The sequence below is a fragment of the Helicoverpa zea genome, chromosome 21 (genome assembly GCF_022581195.2).
Source record: "Helicoverpa zea isolate HzStark_Cry1AcR chromosome 21, ilHelZeax1.1, whole genome shotgun sequence".
Taxonomy (NCBI): Eukaryota; Metazoa; Arthropoda; class Insecta; order Lepidoptera; family Noctuidae; genus Helicoverpa; species Helicoverpa zea.
Genome location: NC_061472.1, coordinates 2,600,206 through 2,614,077, shown reverse-complemented (window position 1 = coordinate 2,614,077; position 13,872 = coordinate 2,600,206). Strand labels below are relative to the sequence as shown.

The following is a 13,872-nucleotide window of genomic DNA, read 5'->3' as shown; positions in this document are numbered from 1 at the left end:
ATAAATTAGATTCAGAAGAGTACGCAAATGAAGCATGTATTTGTCGATATTACGTGGAGTAATGATAGCACAACGTAAATATAATACATAAAAACAGGAAAATCATAAGAAGGTAACACTACCTACGTCACGCAAAATAGTTATTTTTAGTTTGCATAGGTAACAAACAAATTTAAAATTTGAGACGTGTTTAGTAATTCAGTACGTGGCTAAACAAGTAGCAAGGTTAAACTAATCAAAGTCATCTAGACCAGAATGCTAGAAGCTGAGATTGACTCAGTCACCGCACACACAGTTATAGAAGTTCTTAGTAACAGATTATTTACATGCCTTTCAGATACATCATTTATTACGCAAGATGTTCCAGAAGTCTATTTTCCAGCAGTTGTAAAAACTTTTATAGTGGCCCATCTAAATGGATCACGGTGAAAAACTATTTATTTTCATACGGACCATAAATTTTTTTACGACATTTTAAGCATCGTCTCCACTTCGGAACTGCATTTCGTTAGGCTGTCGGCTAAAGGTTTATTTGTCTTTCGGCTTAGCAAGGATTTTAGTGCATGTCAAATCTATTATGTCTTATTTAATTGCCCGTGTTTCTCGGAAAGTATCAACTGTGGTGGAGAAATTGGCTGCGAGAGATACGAGTTGTAAAAATTGGACATTAACGTCTTGGATCTGTTTATTGACACGAAAATTGTCTTGTTGGATTAGTGTTCATGAGTATATGTCTACGAAACTGCTGAGTTTTATGTTTCAGTCACTAAATAGCTATGGCTGTTGGAGTAGATAAATTGGCGAAGGTGGGCTAACGTTAATATGCTCGTCGACAGATGTGATATTTACAGAATCGGGAAGGAACGGTTAAATTAGAAGCAGTAACGAGCAATTTCCTGAATCAACTGAATTTAGAACATTTGTACCTAAGAAACATGAGTGGAGATAAGTACTATTATGAATGATTGATAAAAATGATGATTATTACACATAAAACGTTGACAGTTTCATCCCATTTTATTGCCTAACTTAAAACCACCATATTCTCAATACAAATTATTGTCACGAACCCAAATATAAAGCCGTCATCCATGCCAAGATTAAAATAAAATTAATATGAAGCGCAAAATGAGTGGAAATACATTACGAAGAGAGCTTTCTTGTCATAATAACATTAGTTGAATACAAAATGGAAGCGCAAGAGTCTCCAAGGTTGGGTAAGGACGTCACGATCGAGTCGACTGATCACGATTTTCCCAACATAATAGAAATGCAAAGGGCGTGCGATGACCATACAAGGGCTGGTAGGGCGGAAAAGTTTCGCACAACTCTTGCATGAAGAGATAGACTTGTTTTGCATGGAGAGGCAAATAATATTGTTTTGGTTTATAAGGAAAACATAGGAGCTGATGATGATGTAACTATTTTGTTTGTTTTGGAAATGAGTCGGATAGCGGAAAGATTTTCGATTATTGTTTGGTTATTTGGTACTTGATGACTTCGGTGACAGAATTTAAACAGATGTCATAATATTATAGTAGAGCATTGTCAAGATCATATTCATGATATTTTTTAAAATGCAGCGAGTATAATCTTGACAAAAAAATATAAACTTGCTTCTGGCGCAGGCACAAAAATCTACCATATTTTTGTACTACTATTTTACTGTTATCTCCAAAATTCCCATAAACCCCAACCACTCACCAACCCTACAAAGGCCAGAGGATGCGCAAACGCAGTTGTCATCCGTCGTGTTGGCAGCACTGCTGCAAAAGGCGCCGACATCCGTCGCTTGCGCACGCCATTTGTATGCAATACGAAATCATATTGATTTGCCATGGAATCGTTTACTTTGGATCAAAGGATTTTTGAATCACGGCTTTTTGTTTAGGTCTGTACCTGTGTTTTTGAGATTTTTGATTAACATATTTTTAAGGAAAATGTGGATTTACCTGATATCATAATCAATGGACAGTTACTTATGGAAGACTACTTTATACATTATATCATAAGAAATCTCTGATACAACTGGTAGAAAGACCAACTAAGTCCAAAGCAATAATACCAATAGACCTCATAAGAATTAAGTAAATTTCAAATATCAACAGAATATTTGTTTAGGTCCTCACGTCAAAAAAATATTCGCAGAAAGTCATCATTGTACACAAGTTTATTTGATTTTCGATAGCGCCGGAGAAAATATTTGGATTACAAAAAATGGGGAAGATAAAGATTGCATATTTGTATTGGGATGAGAGATGATACGACAAAATTAGTAAGAGGATAAAATCATCGTTGAAAATTTTAAGTCAGAAGTCAAGTAACCAGAAGTTCATATTAAAAATCATGACTAAATAGATTAATGAACATAAATCACAACCCACAGTATTAAGGGCGATATTTAACGACGCGTTAAATACACCAACATCATCTCCTCTAATAAAAATAATCCATAACATCCTCTCAGGCCTAAAAATCATGACAAATTAAACAAATTATCATCCCTCAATCAAATTGATGTACCAGGACAATATAATTCCACAGGACGTTACATTAAATAGATCATAACGTCCAATGTAAGTAGACCTCCCATAAACGGACGCTGGACTACCCAGACACAACCACGAAAGATTTAAAAAGAGAGCAAAGGGCTCTAAATTAACTGGTTATTAAAGTAATTAGGCATCCGGTCGTCTAATGAGAACCAAATGAGAGGGTTGGGGAGGCAACAATCGATTTGTGACCGTGAAGTAATAACCTTTTCCGTTGCTATATTAATTTTTCGGTGTTAATTTGTGATACATAGTCATAGCCAATAATATTTTGGACGTCCATACAAAATATCAAGTTCGGCCATTCAGAGAATGCGTTCCTGACACGTCGCGATTGAACTGACGACGTAATAACATTCATTGATTATTGATATAATAATGTTGTTTTAATGCTCCTCAATTGTTAAAACGGTAAACAACCAGCAAAAATATTTTTATCGTAACTGCAACGCCATTGCAAAGTTACGTCGTCAGTTCAATCGCGACGTGTCAGGAACGCATTCTCTGAATGGCCGAACTATAATATAGCTGATTGTGTCATAGAGTTTGAATTTAGAACAACCGTTACAAAAATTATACCTGCCAAAAATTAATCGATTTTGAGACCATATTCAAATATCGTTGGCGCAACACTAACGATTGTAGTCGATATTTATAAAGCCGCTTTGACTTTGACAATATAATTCTCGACATGGCGCCTTAACCCGCTTTGAATAATAACAAGACAAAAGAAATGATTTCCGATTGCCAAAAATAAAGTACTATAGGCCCTACAATTGATTTCGGTACAAAATTAATATTCATTCTACGAAACGATTAGAATTTTAAATTCCAAGTATACCATGCCAGATTTTTGTTAATACGTATGGATTTTGAATACGAAATTCGTCGTTTTTTGGCTTTAACAAGCCTATACGCATTCAACACATGTTTTTTGGGGCCTATTGTTGTTCCTTCGATTTCATCGACATTTGTTACAACGGCGTAATATTCTTACTTCCTACGATTATTTGGCAATAGATTTTAAGAATAGTAATTGCTGAAATAATATATGAAAAGGAAGTGGACGGATATCCTTTACTGGGTTTTCTTACTAATCCTATATTAATATACAGCATGACAAATATACACATAACCTAGTGTTCCGTTTCATTTCAACCTTCGTCGTTTCAGTTCACTTTACCTACGGGATATTTTTACTAAAATTCACTAGTAAAACTTCTTCACGTAGGCAAGAAAGGTTTTATGTATTAAAAAAAAAACTTACCTAAAACAATATCTTTGGCTGTAACAAGACACGCCGTTGCCACGAGGAGCGTGAACGCGATTGGCATATCGCGCCAAAACGCAATGGCGGCGAGATTCATGTTTCACCGACAAAATCAACTCTTGTTCGGATCCATTAGTTTCTGGAACAAAGGAGAACAAATCATTAATTATATAATATTAATTATATACAAAAAATAAACTTTTCACATGTTTCTAGAAGTTGATGTCTGGAAGTCTGTTGACTGTGTTTAACTTGACACCGACTTAGAACCACATTTGAGCTGTATTTAAGGTCAAAAATAAGCTAAGCACAATTGCGTCTTGAAATCTCTGCGATACTCAATATTGTACTAGGTTTGTTGTAGATTCCATAAGTAACACTAAACAGTACATAAACAATCCTAGCATAGTTGACAAATATGGCTTTCACGCTAAACGGGACATCTGTATTCCTAAAATTAGCTTCCGAACATTCATCGATAGTAAAATGCGAACATTTGCGACGGCTCTGAAATACAGGGTGCGTAAAACTAATAAATGTCAAATGGTTTAGTAAAATTTTAGTATAATGTGCACAGAAATACTTTGGTTATGTGGAAGTTTGGTTTAATTGTGGATTCTTAAGATGCGTGGGTTTCGCGAAATGTGGTGCCAGAGTGTCTTGGGAAACGATTATGTTTTGGGCTACTAGATTTTACTCTTACGCATAGATTTTTAATTACGTATTCATATTTGTGTAATCTTTTCCCAAACTATGTTGAGGTCGGTTTCCAGTTTTACCGGATACAGCTGAGCTTCACATAGACCCTGGCTACCCGATACCCCTAGGTAAGACTTGTTATCAGACTTACTAGATTCTGACTACGCGTGCCAATTGAACGACCGATGTTACATCTTTTTACACTACATATTTCAGTTCAATATCGTTCCCGCTATATAACCTTATTACCTACATTCAACAATTAAAATTCCCTCTCAAATTATTTGCCATAACATTATGTCATGTCATTAAAATGTTGCATCAAGTTACGAAATTTTCCTCGAATCGTGTAAAGAAAAACACTTCGGGCGATGACAGATATATTTAGAACTGTTCAGCAATATATGAATCAACGCCTTCAACAAAATATCTGAACGTTGTCACCTACATTGTATACGATAAGTAACAGTTTCTTTATAATATTTAGTTGTGAAAAAGGCTGAATTTTTGTCTAATCTTCTCAAAAAATTTTCATGTTTATCTCCCATCTAATCAAAATTCTTAAACTTTAACGTTCGTAAAAGCAAAATTTTATATCAACCAATATTTGTGATAGCTCGTGTCATACTGAAATTGTGAAACTGTCTATTAGTCAAAGAATTTTTATATTCGCTTCAGCATTTCGCAACCAACTAATTTTACATCTCTTATACAAATATAAACTAGAATATGTGTCAATCAACACATCCCTATCCCTATGATAGTTCGCGAAATAATCCCAGTGTTGCCACACAGTTAAACGGGTTATAAATAACACAAAATTGCCATGTTAAAAAAAAAACAAGGAAAATACGTACGAGATGACTCAAAAACAAGCTATTTAATTCGAAATTTATGAGGTCACCTTTAATTAAGAAACTGAAATAAGTTCGTAAGGACTGCAAAAGTCTGGGCAATATTGTACATTGACAGGTTTCTGGAAACTGGGAGAAATGTAAACAAGTGCAACAAATTGGTGCTAAATGCCGAAATAAGACTGAAAGGAAGATGTGACGTCAAGAAAGATTCAGAGATTTACCTTTTCAGAGTGGTCATCATTAATAAAGGCTTAAATGTTTGATAAAAATAATTGCTTTTGCCTACGTTTCCTCTACAGAGGTTTATTTAACTTTGCACTATTTTTTTACTTCATCTTTAAAATGGAGATTGAGAATAAAATTCTATCATTTGCGTTAATTTTATTTAGTTTTTCATTTGAAAAGGACTTGTACAAAAATATGCGTTTAAACTTAATCATAAGGATTTCAATAATGCTAGCATAGGTGCAGGCTGAATTACCACGGCCACTATTCTTAAGCCTTACGATGTCAGGCAATTTCAAGACATATTACAGTGCACGAGCGTAAATAACATTAAAAACCCCTTCTACAGAACCCATACCGTGCCCAACAATATTTTTATATCCCCACATAATTATATCTTTCCTTACAGTGCGCCGGTCGTTGGCACGGTGTAAATTTAAACGAGAAATAAACAAACATATGTATATAATAAAATAACTCAGGTTTGATTCACTGATGCATCGGGGTGAAGATTTTATTTCGTGTTAATAATAACGATTATATTATAGTTGAAAGTGTATCTTATTTATATTAACTTAGGGGGTGGAAATTGTATCTTTGGCTGGGATAGGATTTCAGATGATGATAGATGTTCTGTTAATGTATCTTTTGTTAGGATGTTCATTTTAGGGATAATAATTTGTAACTATTTTTATACTACAGGACTCTTACCATACGTTTCTTACCTTACATTTACTTGGTAAAGTACATTGTAACAAAATCCGTGCTTGTGATCTTGTAAATAAATTATTTTAAAAAAATTACCTACACATAATATGAGATAAAATACTGCTATATTATGTTTTAAAAAGTATTGCTGAAAAATAGCAGTTAAAGCACAAAAAACGACGTTAAAACAGTTTTCAGACAAATTTCCTGTTTCTAATCAGACATACCTTTACAAATTAGCTGAAAGATTCACGTTAACGCGTAAACGTAAACTTTTAACGACTAATCATAAACAAAAATAGGATATTTTCCCTTCTAACACAGACTAGTTTTTCTATGCTCTGGTTTATGTCAGAATTCATAGCATCTTATAACACGTGCCGCAGCCCCGTATATTATAAGGGGATCCCGACGATTTTAAATATGGCGTTAGTTTTTTAGTGATCCACTCTATATAACCCCTATTGTAAGTGTAGACTGCAGACTTTTAGTCGGCCGATAGTTTGTTTAGGCTCAATAGAAAAGAAAGAAAGAAAAGAATAGAAGAGTATGTTAATTGTAGATTTGTACCTATTTAGCTTTAGGTTATAAAATTAAGCATTATTTGTATTGTAATTTTCGCATGCCTTCTGAAAGCGAGATATGCTAAGAGACTTATTTTGTTTTACCACCTTGTGTATTTACTATGTCTATGCGAATAAAGATTTTCATTTCAAAAACTAGTATGAATATGAATAGGTAGGTACATTACAAAGATCTGGTTACTGGCCGGTATCAGACCAACTGAAAATGCTTAGAAACAAGATTTTCTTTCTAATAAAAGTTTTTGGCAACTATCGGGTCAACTCTCAGCCGACTGTTTAATCTCCAGTATGTGGGTATTCTACATCGGTTTTCAACAATCCATTTTTAAATGATTTATTTATTTCTTAGGGTGAAAGGGTTTGGGCGTGTAATTGTTTGACTATTAATAACTCTGTAAATCGTTTTGTGGTTGTTTTTATTTTAGAGTCCATTTCTTTGAGGGTGAATGAACGGGATTGGCTTGTCAAAGAGTGTTTGGTTGTGATCGATTTATGGAGTGAACGATTTGAGATATTGGCAGACCGTGCCAAATGTGTGTTTTTGTGATTGTTTGGTTTAGTAAATGGAGGACAATTTTTTTTTTTAATGGTGTTTGTGTATATTTTGTCGTTTTTGTTTTGGTTAAATTTGTAAAATCGTAGTATGTAGGTACATAGAACATGTATTTTTTTAAGTTTCTATTCAATCTTGCTGAAACCATATTTGTGCTTATTACATTTTTTTAATTACCTAAGTCTAAAGAAATCGTGATGTTAAATTTCATATTCTTACCTATTCTTTATTTTTATGAAAAATACCTGAAGAATTATACCAAAATACCTATTTATCAAATTGTAAAGAATTTTTCTAACAATATTTCAGTCTTGTACTAGACAAAAAATAACTATATAAGTAAACGTAGATGTGTTCATAAAACAAATAATTACATAACTCTAGCGCCAGATGTCGCGGCGGCGGTTTTTTTTTAATTTCGTGTTAGTAAACACGGCTTTATGAGTTTCTATAGGGTGATGCCTTTTAGACATACATAGCTAATGTTACTAAACTAATGATATCTATAATATGCTACTGCTATATCAAGGTTTAACGTAATCGCAGATTGAATAGTAGGTAAGATGTTCTAGTGATTGCAAGAGAGATAGGAAAGTCCTATAAAAAGTAAGTACAAATCAACATATTATAGTGAATTATTTTTTAAATTGTATTTTGTAAAAGCTACGTAAGGCTGTATGAATTGAATATGTGCCGTTTTATTCGTAATTTTTATACGTATTTTTGTAAGACTAAAGTCAAACAAAATTAGTAATAAAATGTGTATCGCATACATTTACTGTTATTTAAAATAAGCTGATTATAGAAACTCGCTTGCATAAAACAACATCACTGATTCGAAAAAAACAACGCTAGACTTCAAGATGAGATGGAAATACAAAAACCATCTCGTAAATCAAGGACCCAACAACGTACTTATAATACTAAATCTCTCATTAACAGCACAGTTAATCTGTTTATACGGCACACTAGTAATTAACCTAGTCAATACATAGTCATGTACTAACTACCACATTAAACCTTAGACTACGTTAACTGGTAATAAACAAACATTTGCTAATTGTGAACAATTATACGCGTAACCGCTTACTGTAATTACCTATATAGGTAATAGTTAACTGACGGGATTGGTTATAGAGTTGATAAAATATAGACATATCAAAAATTGTTTACTTAATTATTCAGATAAAATAACGCATTACTTTGAAAAGCCTTTGTCTTTAGATGATTATATCGATATTACTTAAGAACTTGAGAATGAATCCTGAAAAAATAGATAAAAATCATCCTCCGAGCCTTTTTCCCAATCATGTTGGGGTCGGCTTCCAGTCTAGCCGGATTCAGCTGAGTACCAGTGCTTTACAAGAAGCGACTGCCTATCTGACCTCCTCAACCCAGTTACCCGGGCAACCCGATACCCCTTGGTTAGACTGGTGTCAGACTTACTGGCTTCTGACTACCCGTAACGACTGCCAAGGATGTTCAATGACAGCCGGGACCTACAGTTTAACGTGCCATCCGAAACACAGTCAGTGGTGTCTAAGATATACTTAGAAAGTACATACAAGCTTAGAAAAGTTGCATTGGTACTTGCCTGACCTGGGATGGGACCATGGATGAAAGAGACTTTTTAACCGAGTGCGCTAAGAAGTCTCACGCGACGCGTCTAAAACTTAACTATAATAAGAGTAGTTTGCTGTCATTACTAAGGTATTATTCGTTTAATACTTGTCAAAAGTGAGGAACACGTGGTGTGTGTTTATAAACCTCCCAATATTAAAAATACCAGTGGTTTCGTCCTAATGACTCACACAGACAGAGGTATTAATATGCAAATGTTCGTGGGAAGTGTTGAACTGAACTTATGTCCTTATATGTATTGAGTGTACAAGTGACCACAAACCGCAGAACAGTGATAATTGACAGCAGAGGCAAATAACTGCCACCGCAACTGTGTTTGGTACAGAAGCTATGTAAGACGAAATAAATATATATCTACTTAATATTATAGAGCTGAAGCTAAGCTAAGCTAGCTAGCTTGTTTATTTAAATGCGCTTATCTTAGGAATTACTGGTCCAATTTCAAAAAGTCTTTCAGTGTTAAATAGCTCATTTATCGAGAATATTAACTTTTATCCGCGTCTGGAAAGTACTTTTTATGAAAAGCTTGTTGAAGCAAGTTTATTCATTTTATAAAAGCTCATTTAAAGTAACATCACACGTGAAATTCATTAAAATCAAAAAATCATAGTTTAAAATATTAACTTTAAAATACAGCATAGTAATATAAACAGCAGTTCAATGTTATTTTATCAACTGACACCAAAATATATCTAACCCATTAAATATTATCAAATATATAATCTATAATATAAAAATGAATCGCAAAATGTGTTGGTAAGCGCATAACTCAACAACGCCTGGACCAATTTGGCTAATTCTTTTTTTGTTGTGTTTGTTATTGTCAGGAGAAGGTTCTTTAAAAAAAAATAGGGTAAAGTAGAGAAGTCAGTTGACGGGAGCGAAGCCGCGGGCAAAAGCTAGTATTATATAATATCAAACAACACCAAAACCACCCACACTTACCCACTAAATCGTAACTTTCGCATATACATACATACGAACATACGAACCATTGTTAATTCTAATTCGCTTTCGCATTTAAAACATCCTGTATGTTGGAGCACGTGCTACGTAAACTTCCTGCGCGCACCTTGTATACGCCGCGACAGAGAGATGTAATCGATCGCACTTGACCGTTTTGTTCAAAAACTGTTCAAATATTGTAATGGGTGTGTTTCTATGATTATGTTGTACAAGTGTTCTGGGAGTAATTAATTGTGTTTTCTCGAAAAATGTACACACCTATTTTTTAAATAATTTTCATCGCTTTAAAGTTCTATTTAATCGTTTCAATGTTTAGAACTATTGGCAATAGATTTTCTTGTGTGTTAAGAAAACTATGATACTAAAAATGAAGGGTATGTCCCATTGGCGAATGCAACTTAAAAATTGATCCTGTTTCTACGCGATGCCTAAAAAGTAGAGTTATGTTTTCTTATCATATAAAAGGGACTAATTTTCACCATCATCCTCCGAGCCTTTTTCCCAACTATGTTAGGGTCGGCTTCCAGTCTAACCGGATTCAGCTGAGTACCAGTGCTTTACAAGAAGCGACTGCCTATCTGACCTCCTCAACCCAGTTACCCGGGCAACCCAAACAAATTTTCACCAATATGGCTATAAAACACTATAACTTAAATCAGAAGATTCTCATCTAAAAAAAATTCAAAAACCCAACATAACCGTCGATACTCAATATAACTTAAACTTCAGAACTTAAAAGGAGCATACAACCGGTGGTCTTGCAGTAAATACTGCATACACTAACCATGGCACTATGGGGTGCAAGTCATGGCTATTTATAGCACCATGCCAGGTAACCCCTGTGGCACGGGTTTCAAGATTGAAGCTGAAATTATATTTTTCGGTATGTGTACGTGTGAAGTTTTAACCGACTGTAATAGAGAAGGGTTTAGGAATGTTTAAATGATTTCGTGATTTATGTACTACTAGCTTTTCTTTTTCTTAACTGCCTCGTTGGTCTAGCTGTCGCAAGTGTGGCTGCTGAGCACGAGGTCTCGGGTTCGATTCCCGAGTCGGGCCGAAATCGCTTTGTGGGTTTTAGAAGACTTTCACAAAGCAGCCCGAAGCCTGGAAGTTGGTGATTGATTCACCCGTGCATCGGAGAGCACGTAAATGTCGGTCCTGCGCCTGATCTCTTTCCGGTCGTGTCGGATTGCCGTCCCATCGGGCTATGAGAGTGAAGGAATAGGGAGTGCACCTGTGTCTGCGCAAATGCTTGTGCACTATAATATGTCCTGCGCATTTGGCTAATCTCCTTACATGAGAACAGCCGCCGTAGCCGATAATCGGCTAGGAGGACATCATCATCATCATCATCATCATCACTAGCTTTTGCCCGCGACTTCTTTCGCGTGGAATAGTAACTTAAGGTAGATTTTTGGTTTGACCAATAGGTGGCGCTATATGTCCGGAATAAATTTTATTTTTATATTTTTTTGTAATAAAAACTATCCTATGTCCTTTCTCAAGTTTCAAACTATATCTGTACCAAATTTCACACAAATCGATTCAGTAGTTTAGGCGTGAAGAAAAGACAGACAGACAGACAGACAGAAAGACAGACAGACAGAGTTACTTTCTCATTTATAATATTAGTTAGGATTAGGATAAGAATACCCAGGTAAGGATTAAACCGCGTAGTTTGAACCGGAATTCTGTATCAATCTTGTGTCTTTGTTTAAAAGATTATAAAATCATCTGAAGATATTCTTACTACAAGAAGAAATTTACTTGATAGAAAGAATATTTTCTTTAAATGATACCTCCAGCTTTGAATACAGCAGAAGGGAGAAACAGAATTTTACCGACAAAAATCCAAGTTTGTTCCTGCAGAAGCCATTTGCGAACTAAGGCCACAATAACTCTTGCGAACAATCCCGCAACAAAATTTTTAACCAGCTACAGAGTCTCGTTATAAAATTACTATCATTCTAAAATAACTAAAATTCGCCACGAATTTCCCTCCACATAATCCTGATATACCTACTCTTAAATCATTTCTGTTTTATTTTCGTAAGTTAACCTTCTACCTTGGGACTGCTCTAAATATAAATAAAAGGATTACACTTCAAACTCTTGTAGTGGCACTTCATACTATCTCTTACTACTAGTTCCAGATAACTTACTGCTTCTTATAACACTTGTAATGTTGTGGAATGTTATCTGTGAAGTGATTGAATAGTAGGGAATGATAATCCAGTTAATATTAAACATTCATAGAAAAAAGAAAATCAGATTCAAAGTTCATTTCATATAGACCTGCAGGTAGTTAAGAAACGGAAGAAGGGATCATTAACACTTTACAGGCAGGTAGACTGAAATAATAATAAAAATGTTAGCCCTATTTCAAGCTCGACATAAGATGAGTACCTACCTAGTTTCATTGTTTATCAAACCTCATTCAAAGTAAAAACAAAAGGAAATCCTGATATCTCACTAAATTCTTTTAGGAAATCCTTTTAGGAAGCCAATTTCAGAACAAAAGTTCACTAAAAACGAGCATAAAAACGTCAAAGGCAGAAGAATGTTCACCCCCACCATTTCACCTAACACCCTTATAAAGTTCCTTCCTATATTAAGCTGTGATATCACAACAGTACATTCACACTATAGGTCAAATTCATACGGTCAGAGCTATTTCGGGACTTTGTATACCTTATGCTGCGTTTGCTTGTGCCAGTTTATAAGCGAGTGGTGAAAGATGAAGACAGGCGAGTAGATATGTTAACATTATTTGTTTAAATAATTTGAATACCTACATGTACCTAAAATAATGACATGGAATATAAAGTAAGCTTGCCAATCATTATTGAAGTAATAAAATGTTTTTTATTTGGAAAGGTAGACAAAATCCAGACAAAAATACTCTATTAAAACCAAAAAGTAAACGAACTCAGTAGAAACTGGTCCAAAACTTATGAACCTGTTAGCTCAATATTAATATTAATAGTTGATTTAGTAGAGAGATTAACAAAACAATCCCAAAACCTACTTTCAACCGGAATAAACAAACTCACAGATTCACTGCAAACTCAATCTAAACACTAATATTTAGCATAAAACTTCATTACCTGTTTCCTAGTCCATTTACTCGCCCCACTTACTAGCCCGTTAATCATATCAAACAATAATAGGAGAGTGGATCACTAATCTGTTAGCGAAAACGGCTCGTTTCCTCCTGCTCCACAAATGCCTTCCTAAAGGGTCCAAAGTGAAGGAAACAATTTTTTAAAAATAATAAAATCCTTCTGCCGAGCTCCAAAGGATATCAAGATTTTGATATTTTACTGACGATACACAAAATCTTTTGGAGCCAAGTGGCAGGAATTTAAAAGTTGGTATATTTTTATTATTTATAATGTTCCATATTTTTTTTACTGTCTGAAAGTAGATATGGTAAGTAAGAAAGCTACTAGTGAGATGACGGCAAATAGAAGAGTGTGGAAGGAGAAAACATGCTGCGCCGACCTCAAATAAAATTGGGATAAGGGCAGAAGGATGGATGGATGGATGTCAAAATTTTCGGCCCAAGTGGAAGAAATGATCGAAAACTTTACTAACAGAAAACAATAGGTTTAGAGTACCTAGTTGAGAACAAGCCGCGAAAACGACTGGCTTATAAACTCGCCCGATAATCTAAACAGGTCATAGGAGTCATGGAGTGCTGTTTTGTGTCTATCGTTGTGTTCTGCAAAATTGGTGATGGTGTAAGTAGTTTCAGAGAGTTATGAGCCGACAATGGGCTTATGAGAGTATTAAGAGGGCTTAATTTACACCT

At 34.7% G+C, this 13,872-nt stretch overlaps 1 protein-coding gene across 2 annotated transcripts in view; it reads right to left on the bottom strand.

Moving 5' to 3' along the window:
- Positions 1-13,872, bottom strand: part of LOC124640580 (fibroblast growth factor receptor homolog 1-like) — a 103,095-nt gene that overhangs the window by 51,515 nt on the left and 37,708 nt on the right. For both annotated transcript variants that reach the window (XM_047178402.1, XM_047178401.1), the window contains exon 2: positions 3,820-3,961. In XM_047178402.1, the coding sequence (XP_047034358.1) occupies positions 3,820-3,919 (100 nt within the window). In that variant the 5' untranslated portion in view covers positions 3,920-3,961. The remainder of the gene's footprint in view (positions 1-3,819; positions 3,962-13,872) is intronic.